The 22,308-nt window shown below is 44.8% G+C and overlaps 2 protein-coding genes across 4 annotated transcripts; one reads left to right on the forward strand and one right to left on the reverse strand.

Annotated features, from left to right (window-relative positions):
- Positions 1-327: 327 nt before the first annotated feature.
- Positions 328-7,620, reverse strand: agpat9l (1-acylglycerol-3-phosphate O-acyltransferase 9, like). 3 transcript variants are annotated; one of them, XM_063017792.1, is made up of 13 exons: positions 7,531-7,620; positions 6,555-7,013; positions 5,797-5,860; positions 5,002-5,296; positions 4,671-4,745; positions 4,301-4,390; positions 3,543-3,636; positions 3,041-3,156; positions 2,892-2,947; positions 2,566-2,651; positions 2,251-2,379; positions 2,080-2,159; positions 328-1,983 (listed from the first exon to the last, which is right to left on the reverse strand). In XM_063017792.1, exons 2-13 carry the CDS (start codon positions 6,696-6,698, stop codon positions 1,884-1,886), a joined length of 1,329 nt encoding a protein of 442 aa, XP_062873862.1. In that variant the 5' UTR covers positions 6,699-7,013; positions 7,531-7,620; the 3' UTR covers positions 328-1,883. The 3 variants fall into 3 exon arrangements, with proteins under 3 accessions (XP_062873862.1, XP_062873863.1, XP_062873861.1); XM_063017793.1 differs by lacking the exon at positions 7,531-7,620 and having other exon boundaries at positions 3,041-3,147; positions 6,555-7,161; XM_063017791.1 differs by lacking the exon at positions 7,531-7,620 and having other exon boundaries at positions 6,555-7,158.
- Positions 7,621-10,122: 2,502 nt separating this feature from the next.
- adamts12 (ADAM metallopeptidase with thrombospondin type 1 motif, 12) lies at positions 10,123-22,179 on the forward strand. Its single transcript, XM_063018361.1, has 23 exons — positions 10,123-10,222; positions 11,667-12,034; positions 13,194-13,380; positions 13,500-13,702; positions 13,937-14,020; positions 14,137-14,261; positions 14,367-14,516; positions 14,637-14,780; positions 14,873-15,017; positions 15,169-15,261; positions 15,341-15,486; positions 15,841-16,010; positions 16,355-16,485; positions 16,769-16,889; positions 16,976-17,220; positions 17,332-17,476; positions 17,552-17,678; positions 17,848-18,058; positions 18,582-19,250; positions 19,333-19,470; positions 19,728-19,856; positions 20,175-20,328; positions 20,419-22,179. Exons 1-23 carry the CDS (start codon positions 10,123-10,125, stop codon positions 20,598-20,600), a joined length of 4,167 nt encoding a protein of 1,388 aa, XP_062874431.1. The 3' UTR covers positions 20,601-22,179.
- The last annotated feature ends 129 nt before the right edge of the window (positions 22,180-22,308 follow it).

The raw sequence follows: 22,308 nt of genomic DNA on the forward strand, positions 1-22,308 counted from the left end.
CCTGTCACACAGGTGAGGACAAGTAAGGACACGACACAGTGAAGAAAGCTGCAGGACTTCATTGCTGAGGAGAAAGAACCGTCAATATTGCACAACAGAGGGGTACAAGGTGTACAGGTGTATTGATGTGCCAAAAAAACCCACTTTCGTCGGTATGTTGGAGAAGATAAAGCTTTGGTCCGGCTTCTGTACAGTTCCTCTAGGATCTTTAGGCCCTGGATTAAGAACTACTATAATTCCTTTTCATCACTGACATTTTGGATACTGTAAGCTGGAAGTGAGTTTATTTCTAATCACATTCAGAAAAAAAAAAATCAACTACTGACATTCACAGTTTTATTATTTTATTTATTTATTTATTCATTCATTTAATTCACCTGTTAGTAACTAGTGCAGCTACAACTCTTAATCTCACTGTTTAGAAAAGATAACCATGTAGTTTTGCACATACAGTGTAATTAAACAAAAACAATCACTAGTGTTGGTGTAATGATCAGAATGAATATTTAATGATCAATTTAATTATAGTGTAAGTTTGTATAAACACAAACTCACTCACATGGTACTTTGTATAATCTGTAATAAATTCATACATTCATACAACAATAATAATAATAATAATAATAATAATAATAAGCTTACCATGTACAGTCTCCTATATTTTCAGTTTTTTTGTTGTTGTATAATCTCAGAACTTTTCTACTTTCACTTTTCTAATAAAAGTTTCTCGTTCCAGATGAAAGTTCATTTTAACATTTCACACCAACACAGAATCTTATAAATAATAATAAACTATATACACTTACTGCTTTTTATATGTACAGGTTAAAATCTATTATTTTTATAATCCATAATCACCTGCTGACGCCCAGAAACACAAAACTAAACCTGAACAAACAGGTTTGCCACAGGTTTATTAATGAATGAGTGAATGAAGATGATCCAGCTCTCATATTTAATGAAACATTTACATGTTAAACGTTTTTATTCATGCTGTAACCCAAACAATCCACATCACCCCCCATAACCTCCATACTGGAACATTTTTGCACAAGTAAGATTAAAATGAGGCTGCACACACACACACACACAAATGATTTACATAATAAATTGAGTGGTTTTTCTAATGCCATTTCACATTTACGATGTCATATAATGACTTCTCTCTGTTTCCTATGCAAACAGGGCTAGTTTGACCGCACTTATAAAGAACATGGAACAGTGGTCTCTGGTTAAGGTTGTTAAGAAAACCCAACCTGCCATTCTGCACTGTGAGGAAATGTGTCTGGATGGTTAGATTTAATCCAAGAACCTCAAAAACACGTTCTGTTATGAATTAGAAGCTTCACATGGATCACAGGGACAGAAAAAGCAACAGCAGGTTTTTTACCAGTACAGTAAATTATAGTGATAACATCTAAAGAGGCTGAATCTATTCTAACACTAAAACTATTCTAAATTTAAATGCCCACATAATGTGTTCAGCTTTAGAAAAGACAGTGGTAAATAGTCTGATTTATACCCAGCAATAATCGAGCCTCACCTCTGATTAAGGAATTTTGGCATGTTCTTTTTTTGGACTGCTTCCCTTTATTAGCCTGTTAAGTTCATGTGGTTAAAATGTTCTCGTTTCTTAACTACACGTATATACAGTACAAAGTCATGATGAGTGTGGACACTTGTTTCTGATGAATAAAAAAAGATGGTTTTTTTTATTCATCAGATATTCATTTATTGAGAATAATAAACCATCACAGATGCATCAGCAGTGCGTTATAGATTATAAAAATACATCATTTTATTTGTGAAACATTTATAACATTTTTTTTATTCTGACACGTTGCTGTGAAGCTTTGATGGCATTTCGGGTGATTTTGGGGTGTTTAGTCGCCGCTGTCGTCTCCGATCACCATGTTGCTGTACATCTTCTGCTGCTCCTGCTTAAATGTGTCCTTCACCTTCGCTCTCTTCAGACCTCCATCCCTACACACACACACACACACACACACACACACTGAGAGCTGTACACAACATCACTAGTGTACGTACATGATTCATGTTCAATAAAATAATACAAACCAGATCAGATCCACCAGACCCCCCTGTCTGGCAATAGCAGATTTCACTCTGTTAGCAAACTGCACAGCGTCCTCTCCTTCCTGTCCACACAGGAAACAAGTTCTTAAAACATAATAAAAGAGCACAACATGCTTATAAAGCGCCTTTTAATAACGTCTTACTGTTCCTCACCTGTTGGGTCATGGGTGGAAGGTACCAGACGTTGCAGACGATGGCCCAGCTCGTCATCATCCTCAGCAGATAGTTCACCATGCTGTACCTCCCACTGTTCCAGAAGGCATCACCGAACCGAGGGTCGTACTGAACACACACACACCACACACACGGACCACACACACACACCAATAGATTAGGCAAATAAAATCATTTTCATTAATAAATAGACATTTTTACTGTTTATTACTGATCTCAGGTTTAGTGTTTTATAGGCTCAGTGATGGTGAGTATATATTTTATTTATATATGATAGAGGTTTATAGTTTGTACCTTTATAGCTACAGGATAAATGGTGCCTCCTATTTCAAAACTTCCCTTCTTAAACATCATTACTGACGTGTTATTAATGCAGGTTCCTGCAGGCAGAAGGAGAACAGAACTCAACAGAACTCAACAGAACCGACCCAAATAGCAATATTACAATAAACTTAATAACTACAAACTATCTGATTGGGTTGCACGTCAATATTCATTAAATATCAGTAAAGCCCAACACAAATGTACTATTTTATTATTTTAAACCATTTTTATCCACATGTAAGAATGGAAGATTACTACAGTGTACAGACTATCATGACTTGTATAACGGGACTCACCCTCAGGGAAAATGAGGATGGGTAGTTTCTTCTTGTCATGAACGTGATTCCTCAGTCTGTGGGTGAGAGGAAGGAGATAAAAACATCACAACACATTTCATTCATGTTAAATAAAGTTTATTTTCATTATTATATCAGTGCTTCCTCACCGCTGTGTCACCAGGTGACGATCTTTCATCTCCGCCCTCTCAAACCAGACGTGTGGACACGCCCGAACCATCGCCCGCTGCACCACACCCATCAGACCCCTGTGGACCTGCCCCACCTGTACATTAATAATGTTATTTGTATAAATGTAGTAAAATAAGTGTGAGAATAAAACATGAAATAAAACATGTATAAAGAAAAGCAGAACGAGACGTAACACTGGAGAGGTGAAAGGTCATAAGGTCAGTATTTATTACTGAGAGGTGTTTGAGTGTGTAAATACTTATAGCTGCATTTTTATTGACTCTTATTATCTGGACTGATCGTCTGTAGATAAAAAATTAAAGTCATAATCAGTTCTAATTTGGTTTATTTAATAAACTATTGTGTTATAGATGTATAAAGGTTTGTTTATGGGTTTATGACTCTGATCTGATCTGTAAGTGTGTAAATATAATAATTTTATTGTTTATAGGTGATGATAATGCGTCGGTGTTTCCTCACCATGGCATAGCCTCCATCGTTAGCCAGAATCACCACGTCGATGGGTGAAGTGTGATTGGCTACACAGATTCCTCCTTTCTGCGGTTTGTTCTCTCTGTAAACAATCACCTTTATTTTAATATAAATCATTAAAAAAAAATCATTTCATTATTGTGTAGATGTTGTGTAGTTGTGTAGATGGTGTGTAGATGTAGTTGTGTAGGTGTTGTGTAGATGTTGTGTAGATGTTGTGTAGATGTAGGTGTTGTGTAGTATTTATGTAGTTGTGTAGATGGTGTGTAGGTGATGTGTAAATGTTGTGTAGTTGTGTAGATGTTGTGTAGTTGTGTACCTGTTGTGTAGATGTTGTGTAGATGTGTATATGATGTGTAGGTGATGTGTAGATGTTGTGTAGATGTTGTGTAGATGTTGTGTAGTTGTGTACCTGTTGTGTAGATGATGTGTAGATGATGTGTAGATGTTGTGTAGATGTTGTGTAGTTGTGTAGATGTGTAGATGATGTGTAGGTGATGTGTACCTGTTGTGTAGATGTGTAGATGATGTGTAGATGTTGTGTAGATGTTGTGTAGATGTAGGTGTTGTGTAGTATTTATGTAGATGTGTAGATGATGTGTAGATGATGTGTACCTGTTGTGTAGATGATGTGTAGATGTTGTGTAGATGTTGTGTAGATGTTGTGTAGTTGTGTACCTGTTGTGTAGATGTGTAGATAATGTGTAGATGTTGTGTAAATGTTGTGATGTTGTGTAGTTGTGTACCTGTTGTGATAGTGTATTGTAGCTGAGAGACCTCGAGCACAGATCCGGTAACACATGACATGAACCAGTTCACTGAACCAGTCCTTCAGTCTACAGCATTAAACAGAATATAAACAATATAATAATATAATTATAATCAATATCAATAAATAATAACAGAAATAACAGTCAAAATTTTATAATAACAACAGTAACAGTTACACAATTAATAATAATAATAATAATAATAATCTAATAACAAAATAAGTAATAACATAAATTAACTTAAAATCAGGAAAAAAGAAGAATAAGTTAATAAATACAATAAAGAATAAATAGTAACATTACTGATATGCTGATGTTTATACTCCTCATTAAACGGTGTAAATACCTGCAGTTTGGTAGAAATCCCACCACCGTCGTGCCAACTACCAACCAGCTGAGCCCGATAAACGCCAACGTGATCCTGAACCCAAACAAACCATAAAATAAACCATTAAAATAAACCATTAAAATAAACCATTAAAATAAACCATTACAATAAACCATTACAATAAACCATTAGATCATCACCTGTACTTTATTTTGCTGCAGTGCATTGTGGGATAAGTGCATAAACTGCAGAATATTTAAAATCAGGTAATGTTCGTGTTAATGGAGCAAGTCTTATTTTTTTTTTAATAATCTATATTAGATGTAAAATGCTCAGTTGTCATGGTAACCTGAGGGGCAGCAGGACGCCGTAGCGGACGACGACCCCGATGACCCACACCACGCTGAGTTTGAGTGAGATGTAGTGGAAGTTGATGTTGGTTCTGGTCAGCAGGTTCCAGGACTGAAGCTCCTCAGAACTGAACCTCTGGGTCACCTCGTCCTCCACGATGCTCTCGATGCCCTTCCTGCTGAAGTAAAACACGTCACTCAGTGTGAAGGCCCCGCCCGCCGCCGACCTGGGCCTAGTGCGCCGCAGCTCGCCGATCTCCTTCTCCAACGAAGAGTCGTCCCTCTGGATCAGACCTGGGGAGGAGCAGAGAGGAGCAGAGAGGAGCTGAGGTTACGCTCCAGGACCAGAGCACGAAAAGCCATGATCAGATTCAGCAACTGAGATCCTGAGTGAGGTGAACTGGTTCCTGTCCTGTGGTTTGGTGAAGGTTTTTTCCACAGCGGAGTGGAAAGTGCTGCCGACCACACCGTATCATCAGGGACGAACTGTTCTGGGGTCAGAATTTTCCACATGAGACGTTACTCACTCAGTTTAACAATAAACAATGTGTTTTTAAACGACCAATAAAGAAGAATGACTGAATCACAGACATTCAGAATAAAAGTGCAGGAATTGAAGTGAGATTATCAGATATGAGACACGGTGGACATGTCAGGACAGCTAACAACACTCCTAACGGCAGGGATACAGTGGAAAAACCAGTACACACACACACTTTATCATTACTGGTTATTGATCTATAATCACTAGACTGAAGGAGGATCCTGCTGATAACAGAACAAAGTTCACCTACTGTTAGATGAAGAGTGCTTGATCATCTCCTCCAGATTGCTCTTCTGAATCTTCAGTGTGGCCCACTGTTCCACACACACACACACACACATAATAAACATAAGAAATGTATTAATGTATTAATTACTACTAAATGTATTAATATAAACCAGCTCTGATAACATCACGTTCATATGTGTGACTTCAAGCAACATAAGGCAACTAACAGAGTTTCACAGAGGCTGAACAGTGTGTCTGAACTGCAGGAGCTTCGGTCAGAAGAAGTGAAGAATAATTCAACATTTAAAGTCTCAAAAGGTTTCAGTGAACAGGAACAGTGGGTGCAGGTGGAAGCTCAGACAGGAACACGCACCCCACAGGGTTGTCATTAAACACCCCGAAAGTAGCTCCGCCCGAGGAACACCCACAGAACTGAAGCTGGTGCAGGATCTGTTTTGTGTAAGAGGAGGAGAAATCTGGACTCCTGAGCAATAAAATAATAAAGTGATGATCTACTGATTAACCTGCATACTCAGATTGTACAGGACCAGGTGCACCCTATAGTGCAAATCTACTTTTCTAATGATGTTCCCATTTTCCAAAATACCCCCCCCCCCCCCGCCCCCCCTCCATTCTGGTGTTATTACTGGTTTTCCTAACATTCTTCCCCTCTATAATGTGATGTTGTGTGTGTGTGTGTGTGAGTGTGTGTGTGTGTGTGTGTGAGTGTGTGTGTGAGTGTGTGTGTGTGTGTGTGTGAGTGTGTGTGTGTGTGTTTACCTCCAGGGTTTTGATGAGGATCTTCATGTAGGTCTCAGTGATGCCCAGTGAGAGGCCGAACATGGCGGGCAGCATGAGGAGCAGCACCAGCGCCAGGAAACAGAACTGCAGCACTGGGAACAGGGCCGCCCACAACCACTCCATTCTCTACACACACACACACACACACACACACACACACACACACTACACCTGACTGCACACGTCTGTACACACACCTACACGTGCATATCACTGTCTGTGTACACTGGAGTTCTATAACATACACACACCGTACATACCTGTGTACACACACACATCCCTACACACACTTACATACCACAACTGTAACACACACACACACCTTTACCTGTCGTTACCTTACAGCTCTACTTTACTGCTGACCAATCAAACACACACTGTACACACCTCTGACCTAATTTATACTCAACACACCCATAACAGATAGCACCGAGCACACTGCACACACACACACACACACACACACACACACACAGCAGTGAGGATAAAACATTAGAATTTCATTCATTTCATTGTTCTGCTGGGACTAAATAGTTGAATTTCCCAAAGAACTAAATCAAACAGTAAACCTATTTCTATAACCTTTATTTAGCTAGTTTTAGCTAGTTCGTTTTTGGCTATAATATAATGGCTTATTACCCTGTTATAAGCTGTTATAACCTGAAATAAAGGCTAAACACCTCTGACCTGATTCTAACTGTACTGTTTGTACACCTCATAGTAAACACAGTGTGTGTGTGTGTGTGTGTGTGTGTGTGTGTGTGTGTGCATGACAATAAAACTCATTAATTGTCGTGAAGATGATAAATGACATTTTATACAGCAGAAGAAACACAATAAAATAATAAAATAAAATAAATGTAGAATTTAACAGCAGAACTGAACAGTTTCAGCTCCACTCAGCACATCTACACTGTGAGATTCAGCAGAATAAATGAATGCATTAAAAACTCACCCGTGATCGTGGGGTTGTGTGTAAATGATCAGTGTGAGCTCAGAGCTTCAGATCTTTCTTCTCACAACCTGATATTGTGAAAGATCTTGTGACGTAAGAAGGTAAGAACAACTTCCGTTAGTGTCCTGAACAAAGTTCATCCAGAGATGATAGAAACGGCTCCATCATGAGGACATGACCTGTACTGCACCTTCAGATCTCTAAACTACATTCGATATGAGACCAGGTCCAGTGTGGAAAAAACCTGAGCTGCCCCTGAACTTAATAAACTGCAACCAAACACTGTGGAGGAGATAAGATGTCTCTCACATCACTGTGGAGGAATCAGATTTAAGGACTTTGGAGCACGAACTGAGCATTTAAGGTTGTGCCACACCATCGTACTTAGTTCGGGTCAGAACTTTGACTGGGTCACTTTAAAACCTTAATTGTCAGAGATTTTACTGGCTCTCATGCTAAGGATCCTGTACATACCACATTAAGCGGTTATGCTTGAGACTGATATCACAGATAGATGGTTAAACTCAACGTTTCAGGATTTTCTGGTAGAGAGCAAAATTCATGCTCAGTCAGTTATGGTATATACAGTGTATCACAAAAGTGAGTACACCCCTCACATTTCTGCAGATATTTAAGTATATCTTTTCATGGGACAACACTGACAAAATGACACTTTAAAACAATGAAAAGTAGTCTGTGTGCAGCTTATATAACAGTGTAAATTTATTCTTCCCTCAAAATAACTCAATATACAGCCATTAATGTCTAAACCACCGGCAACAAAAGTGAGTACACCCCTTAGTGAAAGTTCCTGAAGTGTCAATATTTTGTGTGGCCACCATTATTTCCCAGAACTGCCTTAACTCTCCTGGGCATGGAGTTTACCAGAGCTTCACAGGTTGCCACTGGAATGCTTTTCCACTCCTCCATGACGACATCACGGAGCTGGCGGATATTCGAGACTTTGCGCTCCTCCACCTTCCGCTTGAGGATGCCCCAAAGATGTTCTATTGGGTTTAGGTCTGGAGACATGCTTGGCCAGTCCATCACCTTTACCCTCAGCCTCTTCAATAAAGCAGTGGTCGTCTTAGAGGTGTGTTTGGGGTCATTATCATGCTGGAACACTGCCCTGCGACCCAGTTTCCGGAGGGAGGGGATCATGCTCTGCTTCAGTATTTCACAGTACATATTGGAGTTCATGTGTCCCTCAATGAAATGTTACTCCCCAACACCTGCTGCACTCATGCAGCCCCAGACCATGGCATTCCCACCACCATGCTTGACTGTAGGCATGACACACTTATCTTTGTACTCCTCACCTGATTGCCGCCACACATGCTTGAGACCATCTGAACCAAACAAATTAATCTTGGTCTCATCAGACCATAGGACATGGTTCCAGTAATCCATGTCCTTTGTTGACATGTCTTCAGCAAACTGTTTGCGGGCTTTCTTGTGTAGAGACTTCAGAAGAGGCTTCCTTCTGGGGTGACAGCCATGCAGACCAATTTGATGTAGTGTGCGGCGTATGGTCTGAGCACTGACCGGCTGACCCCCCACCTTTTCAATCTCTGCAGCAATGCTGACAGCACTCCTGCGCCTATCTTTCAAAGACAGCAGTTGGATGTGACGCTGAGCACGTGCACTCAGCTTCTTTGGACGACCAACGCGAGGTCTGTTCTGAGTGGACCCTGCTCTTTTAAAATGCTGGATGATCTTGGCCACTGTGCTGCAGCTCAGTTTCAGGGTGTTGGCAATCTTCTTGTAGCCTTGGCCATCTTCATGTAGCGCAACAATTCGTCTTTTAAGATCCTCAGAGAGTTCTTTGCCATGAGGTGCCATGTTTGAACTTTCAGTGACCAGTATGAGAGAGTGTGAGAGCTGTACTACTAAATTGAACACACCTGCTCCCTATGCACACCTGAGACCTAGTAACACTAACAAATCACATGACATTTTGGAGGGAAAATGACAAGCAGTGCTCAATTTGGACATTTAGGGGTGTAGTCTCTTAGGGGTGTACTCACTTTTGTTGCCGGTGGTTTAGACATTAATGGCTGTATATTGAGTTATTTTGAGGGAAGAATAAATTTACACTGTTATATAAGCTGCACACAGACTACTTTTCATTGTGTCAAAGTGTCATTTTGTCAGTGTTGTCCCATGAAAAGATATACTTAAATATCTGCAGAAATGTGAGGGGTGTACTCACTTTTGTGATACACTGTATGGCACTGTGTACACATCCAGCATGCCTAATGTATGTACGATGTATATACAGTGTATATAATGTATGTATAATGCATGTATTGTATATATAGTGTAAATAATATATGAATAATACATGTACATTGTTTTCATAGTGTATATAATGTACATATAGCCTAAATGTAATTTATATACTGTGTCTATATGTTGTATAAGTGTATAAGTACTGTGTATATAATATATGAATAATGTATGTAGTGTGTATATATAGTGTATATATCTTAACTTTACCCCCCCCCCCTCTCCCCGCCCATAAGCCCCAGCAGCTCCTCTGATCTTCTGCAGATCTTCCCTCCAGTTCTGCTCTGGTCTGAGTTCATCATCATGCCTGTGGGAGTGAGTGGAGCTCTGCTGCTGCTCCTGCTGCTCCTCTGTCTCCAGAACTGCGACTCGGACCATCTACTGTTCCCTCACTCTCGGTCAGGTGTGTATGTGTACATGTTTCTCACCGATATCTCAGCATGTCATTAGAAAGTGTGCATGCATGGTGAATAAACTGGTTAAACTGGGGGAGGACCGGGAGTTCTGGGAACTGTTCAGTCTGATAGAGTCACTACTCCCACTGCTCAGGTTACACACGTTATAACCTCTATTAACTCATGAATAGTGCATTATAAATCACTAATGCATGCTTCATGTGTGCACGACGATCAAGAGCAAAGCGGTAACGGTGGCACCAACTTCCACGGGCTGCGTCCCAAACCACACTCTCTGTAGTGTATTGGAACAATGCGCTGCTTCTGACGTGTCCGTCTGTACTGCTGGTGGCCGCTAGAGGGCGCTGATAACCTCAGTAATAATGATGTTATGTTGTTATTAATGCTTCATATTTAAACTGCTGATTAATTTACTAATAATTTAATATTTAACCATTTAAAATTTATCCTTATGTTTATGTTTGAGTGGTTAACAAACTAGAAGATATACATTTAATCTTAAATAAAACACCTATGTGAGGAGCTGAGGCAGCTAATGAACACGTCACGTGACCTTACGATAATTACTATTCATATTTAAGTTTGTCTTCAGTAATAAAAATGGCTGCATTTGATTTAAACCAGTACTAACACGTTTTATTAGCTGAGATTTTTCCTCTCCTGTGTAGAATTACACCCTCATGATAAAGAATGTGCTGTAACTAACACAAAACCCTAGCACTAGTAACACTAGCTTTAAATCCTGCACAGGTTAAAAACAAACAAACAGCACAAATCTACTAGTGTTAAAAGTTCATCCCACTTTATTGTGTTTTGTTTTAAATGTCCCAGTTTAAACCAGTAAGTATTTGGCAGTAGAAACCAGTTTAGACCAGTAACCAGCTAAAACAGTTGTTTTTATCAGCAGGGTGGGTTATCACTTCACCACCCTGTTCTTCAATAGTCTTTTTTTCCCAAATATGTATAAAACATTACAAAGTTTATTAGTATTAATAAATAAAGATAAACACAAATTCTCAAAGAATTGGATGTGAAAAAACATCCCAAAATGAAAGAGGTGATGTAGCTAGCTTGAATGGCTAGCTCTGTGGACAGTTTTATAAAATGTCAGCATATTGCTTTTATTAAACAAGCACTTTAGATTTAATTAATAACATACACATTTTAAGGTGTCCCAAATTTTTTTTAGATCAGTTTGATCCAAATATGTTGCTGTTTTAATAATATCAGTTGCACAGTATTGACAGCGTTAGCAGCTAGTCAGACTGGAATAAGAAGCGTTAGCTATACAGTCACTAGGAGGCCCCGTGATTTAGTAGATAATGAATGTGTTAGTAACAGAATGAAAGAAAATTCCCACATTATTAGTTTTGTTTAGTATTTTTCTGACTCTCGTGAGCTAACCTAATTCTTTACTGTGTTAATTTACAGGTCGTTTGGTGCGTCCCCACGACAACTTTACCATCGTCGTTCCTGAGAAGGTGGACGTTGATGGTCGCTTCATCTCCCACGTGCTTCCACACCGACTCTCCAGCAGTGGCGGGCGACGACGACGTGACACAGACGAACACAACAGCAAACATGTTTATTACAAACTCAACTTCTACGGTCAGGATCTGACCCTCAACCTGACGGTCAATCAGAACCTGCTCTCACATGGATATGTTTTAGAACGGAGACTGAATAACGTTAGTGAACATGGACACCAGACTCGATCAGAAAACCAGTGTTACCTGATCGGCACTGTCACTGACGGGGATGTGGAGGGAACCGCCGCCCTGAGCACCTGCAGTGGACTGGTAAGCACCAAACCCATGGATGAGGGCAGCGGCCACATTCTCAATCCAAGTCACTACATGATATAAACTATGTTTTGTTTATTTAGAGAAGGTTCATGATAGGGTGCAGAGAGAGGAGCTCTGGTACTGAGGAAATCAGGACTCTACACATACATACACTTATACATACAGAACAATCATCTATCATCCAGCGGCCAGCAAGTATGTACACTGACCTGATTCTCACACACAGCTGGATTTACACGTGCACACACACACACACACACACACTGCTTTATAACAGAAAAGTCCCAAAATCACTATTCAGGGACTGCAGATATTTACGAGCACCCAAGAACATCCATGAATCACTGCTGTTGGATCCAAATGATCTAATGCATATTTAACTATCTTCATTCACACACATGGAAGAATCATAAAGTTCTTGTGTGTGTTATGATCCTTTGCAGCAATCTGCCACTGGTAGGTGAAAAGTACAGTCGGATGAGTAAAACCACCAACAGTGGCTTACATGACGAACACGGGGAGGTAGAACGTTCTATTATGTAATTTGTCTTACTGATTACGAGTGGTGACTTCTCTGTGCCCATGTTAACAGGGCTAGTCTGACTGCACCCGTTAGACCTAGACACAGGCATGTAGGCAGTGATGGATGACAGGGGTAATCACCACTGATGAGCCTAAAGAGTCAGAACTGGCAGCAACATGTACACACACACACACACACACACACACACAGTGAGGTTGTGTGTAGTTTGGGGAATGTGCCCGGGGGCCCGTGGAGGAGATGGAGCCGGGTACATATAAGGTAAATATCTCATTAACATTCAGGTGAAGTGTGAGTGTTAGCATCACAGCTGTGTTATAATCCGCTCTGCGTGTACAGACTGGTGTCATGATAACGATGTGACTTTAATACTGACGCTTCACCGAATGTTGACCCACGAGGTGCGGCGCTTTGTTTTGGTAACAGTTCATCCACGACTCGAGGGGGGAAATGCATGAAAAACACTTTGGCTTCACAGTAACGTTGATGCACTGTCGAAGAGCTCGTTACAGCCTCAGCTGCACTAATAATCATAATGAGAGAGTAAGTGTGTAATAAACGTCTGTATGTGGTGTGTGTGGTGTTGTGTGTGTGTGTGTGTGTGTGATTCAGACAGGACTGCTCACCCTCCCAGCAGGAGTATTTCTGATTGAACCTGTGAAGGGTCACACACCTACACCCTCACAGCCTCAACACCCACACGTCATCTACACCAGCTCATCCTGGACCGAGCTCAGGACCCGCCGCAGTGCCAGCTCACGCCCACAGCGCCCCCCGCACAGTGCCTGCGGGGTCAAAGGTGAGGCCTTATTTATTATTTCCAACATGAGCACTCTGTGCTGAGGTCATTTGACCGAGCAATATGACCAAAGGTAAAGTGGGCACCGACCAGCCAACGATGTGTGTGTGTGATACCAGACTCTGAAGAGAACTCTCAGCAGGAACGTGAACTTTGGGAGCGAGGGCAGCAGGACCTGAGGGATCAGAACCAGAGGAGAACCTCACGGCGTTCAGTGAGCACGGAGCGCTGGGTGGAGACGCTAGTGGTGGCCGACTCCAAAGTGCTGCAGTACCATGGCAACGACAACGTGGAGAGCTACATCTTTACCATCATGAACATGGTGAGGGACTGAACCATGACCTGCTGACTCTGGCCTCACCCACGATAACACACACACAGATTCCTTTATTACGATCCTCCTGCTGCCTGCACCGCCCCACGCTGGTCGGGGAGAGCAGAGACTATCACGCTCCCCCTGTCTCTGGCTGCATTTTTTCTCTTAGTGTGGACACTTCTTGACTCCTGATTTGTTTATTGATCAGACCAGTTCTGTTTGTATTTGCACGGCATTTAGGTGGCGGGTATTTTCCACGATGCCAGTATCGGTAACGCCATCCACATCGTCCTGGTACGACTGATCCTGCTGCAGGGAGAAGAGGTACAAAGCACTGAGGAGTCATGATTCATTGATTCATTGATTCAGGGATTCAGAAAAAAACGGTTGTTCCCACCCTGTCATGCCGTGTGTGTGTGTGTGTGTGTGTGTGTTATCAGAAAGGCCTGAAGATTGTTCATCATGCAGATTCGACTCTGTCCAGTTTCTGTAGCTGGCAGAAGAACCTGAACCCAGTGAGCGACACCCATCCTGCCCACCATGATGTAGCGGTGCTGCTCACGCGGTGAGGTTCAAACCTCCGTGGTTCTGTGTTTGGTTTTAGTTCTCCAGGGTTGCCAGGTTTTTCCTGTGTGTGTCTCTCTGAACTCTCCGGTGTTTGTGTGGTTAGGAAGGATATCTGTGCGGGGGGGAATCAGCCCTGTGAGACGCTGGGACTCTCTCACCTGTCGGGAATGTGCCAACCGCACCGATCCTGCAACATCAACGAGGACTCGGGACTTCCTGTAGCCTTCACCATAGCGCACGAGCTGGGACACAGGTACGAGCGGGTTGTGTTCAGAGCCTGCTTCAGAGAGCTGATGAGGGTCCAGGTCCATCTCTTGGACTGTGGATCCAGCCCACGCTCGGTGTAACTGCCCCCCTGTGCTTGTGTGTCCAGTTTTGGGATTCAGCACGACGGACAGGGGAACGACTGTGAGGCGGGGGGTCGCCAACCCTTCATCATGTCCCGTCAGCTCCAGTACGATTCATCACCACTCACCTGGTCCACCTGCAGCAAGGAGTACATCACACACTTCTTGGAGTGGGTAACACACACACACACACACACATAAAATCATACAGACCTGCAAAGTAAGGACTCAGGGTTTTTCACTTTCTGCCTCCGTGTTTCAGTCGTGGTTGGGGTTCCTGTCTGGATGATCGTCCGTCTAAGAAGGACCTGACCACAGCTCTGATCGCTCCGGGGGTGCGGTACACCCGCCAGCACCAGTGTCAGATGCAGTACGGACCCAACGCCACCTTCTGCCCCGAGATCGAGGTAAGATCCTCTTGTGAGGATTGGAACTGGAGTTGGTCCGGAACTTTGGATTTTGGCCTGAAAAAGTTTTGATGTGTGCTGTGTCTATGCTGTGTGTGTGTGTGTGTGTGTGTGTGTGTGTGTGTGTGTGTGTGTGTGTGTGTGTGTGCAGAACGTGTGTCAGATCCTGTGGTGCTCTGTAAACAGTTCCTGCCGATCCAAACTGGACGCCCCTATAGACGGAACCAGGTGTGGACCAGGGAAGGTGAGAGAGGAGCACACACACCGTCAGGCTGAGAACAGCACAGCGTAACGTTCATCATGTGTGTGTGTGTGTGTGTCAGTGGTGTATCTCAGGTGAGTGTGTGCTGGTGGGGAAGTTACCTGAGACGAAGAACGGTGGGTGGGGCCAGTGGAGCACCTGGTCTCACTGCTCACGTACCTGCGGCTCCGGGGTCCAGTCGGCCGAGAGAGAGTGTGACCAGCCTAAGTATGACATCACAAATCTGCACATTCATCAGAGTGGACGTTCTAATACATCCTGAAAGTTCTGGGTGGGGTTGAGGGAGGGGTCTGTGCAGGTCAGCTGAATAACTGGATTAAGTGGGTGTCCACTTGTTATACAGATCACAGGAACGACATCAGCACCATAGGGTGCACCTGATATTGTACAATTGGCTTGTTTTCTAGCACATTATGGAACTGTTATGGATCCTCTACTGTAGTGGATTTGGGGAGGAACATTGTGGGTTGTCCCTGCTCAGAGGTCCAGCTCATGTGCTCCTTACACCACTAATACAACAGTGATCTGAATCGTGGTGCTCACCGTGTCTCTGGCCCCCAGGCCGGCGTTCGGAGGGAGGTACTGTACGGGTGAGCGCAGGCGCTACAGGATCTGTAACACGGCGCCGTGCGCTAAGCAGCTGCCGTCGTTCCGGGAGATGCAGTGCAGCGAGTTTGATACCGTACCCTACCATAACCAGCTGTACCGGTGGATCCCCGTCAGTAACAACGGTAATCATCACACACACACACACACACACACACACCTTATATTACTCCCTTCATATGATTGATTTGTTACACCTGTTAGAGACTGCTGTGGCTGAAACACATGAATTCCTTAAACAGAGGGGCGTCCCAATACTTTTGGTCATGTAGTGTATTTGTGGGTGGGAGTTTTTATCAGTCATGCAAGGCTGACCAATTACAGGTGTCTATAAGATTATGTGATTAGCCCCAGATTGGCTAGGAAGGCGTCTGTGAGGAAGCATGTGTTAGCCACACCTCTCTAAACTGGTGGTTCAGGTCATGAGAGCTGCAGCGTTTGGTTTTAGCTTTGGAATTTCATTTCACAGCGCGACCCTGCGAGCTCCAGTGTAAGCCGGAGGAGGAGAACTTCTCTGAGAGGATGCTGGAGGCCGTGACGGACGGAACGCCGTGTTTCTCCAACAGCAGCTCCAGCGTCTGCATCAATGGTGTGTGCAAGGTAGAGTGGTGAGCACGACCGCGCCCTCACACACTCACTGTACTGATTACATGTGTGGAGCAGCTCCACGGCTCCGGGTTCAAACCTTCACCGGGGTTATGCTGAGTCAGTCTGCTTTAATGCTTTCTTTATTTGGATATACTCATTTCCTTTGTGCACTCTGTGTGTTAGCAAGTACGAGGGACGATGCTGCTCTGTCTATAATCATGGTCAGACAGCAGGGGGCGCTGTTACAGTGGCAGCAGTTTTACCTCTCATAACTCAGGTGTGTGTGTGTGTGTAGGCGGTGGGATGTGATTATGGGATAGACTCCAGGGCGGAGCAGGACTCGTGTGGAGTGTGTTTGGGTGACGGTTCCAGCTGTGAGAGCGTCCACGACACTTACGAACAGAGAGACGGGCACGGTGCGTGTCCAACACCACACACACAACATAAAAACAAGCAAACAACACACACGTACCTACTGACTCCTGTGTGTGTGTGTGTGTAGGGTATGTAGACGTGATCCTGATTCCGGAGGGAGCGAGGAACATCCTGGTACAGGAAGTGGAGGAGGCGGGGAACTTCCTGGTCATGAGAGCCGCCGATTCGGACCGTTATTACCTGAACGGGAATTACCTCATCCAATGGAACGGCGAGTACCAGGTGGGCGGAGCCAAGTTCTATTACGAGCGCAGCGGCAATCTGGAGAACCTCACATCACCGGGGCCGACGACAACAGCACTCATGGTGCAGGTAACACACACACACACACACACACACACACACACACACACACTATACACACAGGATGAGCAGGGGATCCAAACTGAACTTAGTGTGTATCGTGTGTGTGTGTGTGTGTAGCTGTTGTTTCAGGAGTATAACCCGGGTATACGGTACACGTTCACGGTGAAGAAGAACCCCGTCTCCGAGGGTAACCGCCTCCAGGAACCCGTGTACACCTGGAAACACGGAGCGTGGACACACTGCAGCGCCACCTGTGGGTCAGGTGAGGAACATCAGCAGATCTATACAGGTGAGGTGTAAAGAGAGGTGTAAGGCGTACTGACTCCTCCCTCCACAGGTGAGCAGCAGCAGCCGGTCCGCTGCTTCAGAGCCGGCGTGGGCGTGGTGAGTGAAGAGTCATGTGACCCGAGCACGCGGCCGGAGGAGAAACACCGACAGTGTAAGAACATGGACTGTCCTGCCAGGTCTGAAACACCCCAAACACCATCAACACACACCCACACACACCTGCAACACCTACCCCCTCTTTCATCACACACTGTGAGGTCTGAGAGGCGTGGCTCCGGCGTCTGCTTGTGTAATTACGCTGTAATTAAAGGTCTGAGGAGGCTCGTTTTGACCTTTGACCCGCAGGTGGTGGGTGGGCGGATGGCAGCCGTGTTCGGCCTCCTGCGGTCCTACGGGGACGAGGAAGAGGACGGTGCTGTGTGTCAGGACGGTGGACGGAGAGGAGCGCGTGCTGCACCCCGCCGACTGCAGGAACCTCCCCAAACCCAAACCGGCCGTCGCCTGTAACCGTGACGTCACCTGTGGGTCGGCGTGGGCCGTGGGGAACTGGAGCCAGGTGAGGTACTGGACTGGGGTGGGGCTCCATGAAATTCTTTTGAAGTTCTACAGGTAACAGTGAAGGTTTTACCCCTTTCTCCATCTGAGCCAATCATGCCCAACTAGAGCTAACCCCCCCTCCACCCCTGATCAGAACGCACTGTTGAGCACATACTTTTGCCCTGACAGTGGGCGGGGTCTCACACAGCACAGCATCGCGTGCTGAGAGCCAGGCATCACCATGTGTGACCAGGCGCCTCGACCGGCCAGCAGAGGTCACACTTACACCAGCGACCTGAAACCCTGTTTTAGCCGTCGTCCTTCCCCCTACAGACACGCAGCCAATCGTGTGTCTGTGTAGGTGCCCGAACGGCTGATAGCACAGCTGAGATTGAAACTCGACGAGATTATGGGTGTGAGGATGCTCCGGGGTCCAGGAGGACGAGATGATCCTGTCGGAGGGTTTACTGAACCATCCCACCAACATAAATGTATCTAATATCCACACAGTCTCTGATCTGAGTGTTCTGGTTCTCCTGCAGTGCTCCATGACCTGTGGTGGGGGGGTGAAGTCTCGGACCGTGACCTGTGGGTCGCCCCACCAGAGCCGCTGTGACCCTGCAGCCCGACCTCGATCTACGACCTTCTGTAACCTCCAGAGCTGCCCTAAAACCCCACCGGAACCTCCACCACCCCCTTCCACCCCGGCACCACGTCACCGCCCTGATGAAGCCACACCCACATCAGCCATGCCCACCGTGAGCACCGCTCACACCCCGACTCCGAGCGTCCTGCACCCCGACGACGGGGATTTGATCCTGGTCAGGAACGACAGGACCGAAACCACCACACCTCCCACACACACACACACCGCCGAGGAGGACGAGGAGGGGAGTTCAGACCCGGACCGACCCCACCCGGGTCCCCCGTACACACCCGGGTACGATTACATCACAGACGATGGACCAGAGACCCCGGTCACCCTACACACACCTGTAACATCAACACACACACACGCTTATTTAACCACGCCCACACCGAGCATGAACACACACCTGCAGACTCACAGTGTCGGGATCACACACATCCACACCCAGAAGGTCCTGAGGAACCGGCCCGGCTCAGACACGCCCGTCAGAACACACGGGGTGGTGAAGAACGACCCGGGTACCAACACAGGAGGATTCTGGGTAGTGGGCAACTGGAGTGAGGTAAACATGCTTCTGGTTCTGCTCCAGTCACCAGGTGTGTCTGCACTCAGGTAACGTGTGTGTGTGTGTGTGTGTGTCTCAGTGCTCTACATCCTGTGGACTCGGGGCTGTATGGAGGTCGGTGGTCTGCAGTTCTGGTCAAGATTCCGACTGCAGCAGCTCCACCAAACCTGAACCTGCAAAATACTGTAACCTCCAACCCTGCGCTGTCTGGAGAAAGGTACACACACACACACACACATATATATATACACACACACATACACACAATCCAGCCTCACTCAGGTGGGAAGGTGCAGAGCTCCAAACCTCCGCTGTGATCTGATCACATCAGAACCTTTAACATTTTGTATTAGCTGTGATTAATGATGAACCGAGCATGATGTTTATGACTTTCTGTTGCTCAGTGTGTATGAAATGTAATGATTGTGTGTGTGTGTGTGTGTGTGTGTGTGTGTGTGTGTGTGTGTGTATCAGTGTGTAAGTGGGTGCAGGGATGACTTGCAGTGTATGGATTCTCAGAGCGGCCGAGTGTTGAGACCCTTTCACTGCTCAGGTCAACGACCCCCACCCAGCCCAGAGTGGAGGAGTTCATCCTGGGGGGAGGTACACACACACACACACACACACTCACACTCACACACACACACACACACACACACACTCACACACACACTCACACACACACTCACACACACACACACACACAACACGTGTGAAAAAGCCCGTAGGTCGGGTGGAATGTCGCCCTCTGCTGTCCGGTTGAGGAATACTCATGTATAGTGTGTTGATGTGGTAATAAAACCCTGGCGTGTGTGTGTGTGTGTGTGTGTGTGTGTATATATATGTGTGTGTGTGTGTGTATATATATGTGTGTGTGTGTGTGTGTATATATATGTGTGTGTGTGTGTTCCTGTGTGTCAGTGTTCTCAGAGCTGTGGTGGGGGTGTGGAGGTGAGAGATGTACACTGTGTGGACGAGCCATCAGGAGAGCACGTCCCCCCCTCACTGTGTCCCGAAAACAACAAACCGGACACTGAGCGCCCCTGTAACGTAGAGAAATGTAAACCTGCTCCAGGTACAGCTCACTGTTCACCTCGAATCAAACCCAGACACACAGAGCTGTGCAGCACCAGCACTGTAATGTGTGTGTGTGTGTGTGTGACAGGAGCTGCGGTGTGTACGAGGAACAGCGTCTCCACTCACTTCTGCTCCAGACTGAAGTTCCTGGGACGCTGCGCTCTGCCCTCCATCCAAAAACAGTGCTGCATCACCTGTGGGGGGTATAACACCCACCCACCCCTACCCAAAAAAAACAAAGAGGACAGGGGGGCGTCAGCAGCACTCTGAGCCAAAAACAAGCACATACATTTATTCTCAGCTCAGAAGTGATGTGAAAAAGTATTTTTCCCCCCTTTCTAATTAGTCCTTCATCACATTGAATGTTTTCAGATAATCGCACACTCTCACACACAAACACACACACACACACACACACACACTCGTCATGATGTTAATATGCATTAACTGAAGTGATCAGGAAAGGGGGCAAATACTTTTGCACATCAATTATTTAATATAATGAATGTCTGATCTTATGCTCTACACCTGAACCCTGTACTGAATTTAAGATGTACACAGGTGTGCACCATCCAATCTGAATCAACACTCCTGTTCACTGATGTTCAGGTGTTTCAGCCATGCCCAATTCTAACAGGTACATAAAATATGTTACAAAAAAACAAATGATTGAATGTGCACAGATTCTCACAGGCACATTCTAGAATCCTGTGAAAATCCTTTCCAGGAGAGTGGAGGTTGTTGTAGTCTTACCCTGACCCGCCGCTTGACAGTAGGGAGGGTCTGGACAGGACCGGGTGTAACCTGTTGTTTCTGCAACAGCGACTCCTGCTGTCTGGTTAAGGTGTTGGCGGAGAGAGTAGCGTGGGTCTCTGTACATGTAGGGACTCTCGGTAAGAATCCACCGCTGGTCGGTGTAAAGATGCAGCCACAGAGTGTCTGAGGAGGCGTTTGCTAACCTATGGCCCTCTTTGTGGAATTGGGTATATCCAAATTGGGATATACTTTTTATACTCACAAAAAAAAAGAATAAACTGTGAATGAAGGTGATGTTCTGTTTCCCATCAGACATCAGGATAAAGGTGCTTTTCAAACCAAGAACATCGTTTTCATTGTGGTGCTGCATACCAAAGATTTACACTGGTGCTGTTTACCAAAACACATTAAAACACATTCAGAGTACTGTAACAGAAACGTGACTTTAAGAGAAGAGTTCAGCTATAGAACGAATTTAGAGAAATAAAATCTATCACACTGCATGAAGGGAAATATAAAAGAATGGATGGTGCTGCACAGAGAAGAGGGATAGTGGAAATTGGTGTGTGACTCTCTGTGCGCTGTACGGATCTTCATATGAACACGCCTGGTGTAGATGAAAAGATGCGGACGTTACTGCACACGTGTCGGAGGGGGTGTGTGTTAGTCACGACCCTATTCAGTCAGTAGTGGAGGTGAAATACCATTGGGAATCAGATATGACCAAACTGGGGAAAATAAATAAATAATAGTTTTGTTGCTGCAGTGAAACCTTGAGTTTGTGAATTATTAATTTTTTCAGCGTATGTGAACATGTCAGACGACTGCGCTGTGGTGCTCGCAGTTTGTTCAGATCTGTGTATCAGTGTCTGTGCTCAGAAGATCTAGATGAAAGTGTGTTAGGCTTTAATGAAATGTTAGATGGATATTTTTGGGCTACAGGACTCTCCACTGGTCTCCAGTACAGACCTGATTCAGTCGTACTGAACATTTATTTCTGTGTTTTCTTTTATAATGAATTTCTTGTTTTATACTGAATTATTTGTACAAAATCTTTATATACTGAAGCATTTCAGCACCACTGGACTGTATTTGCATGTTAATAAAAGTTGTTTTGAATAAAGAAGTGAGTCCCAATCATTCAGCTGAAGAAAGGATTGAAATCCTCAGACTGGGAGCTCAGGTGGAGCAGTGGTTCTATCTGCTAGTCAAGGAACTAAAT

Source organism: Trichomycterus rosablanca, chromosome 21 (genome assembly GCF_030014385.1).
Source record: "Trichomycterus rosablanca isolate fTriRos1 chromosome 21, fTriRos1.hap1, whole genome shotgun sequence".
Classification (NCBI taxonomy): domain Eukaryota; kingdom Metazoa; phylum Chordata; class Actinopteri; order Siluriformes; family Trichomycteridae; genus Trichomycterus; species Trichomycterus rosablanca.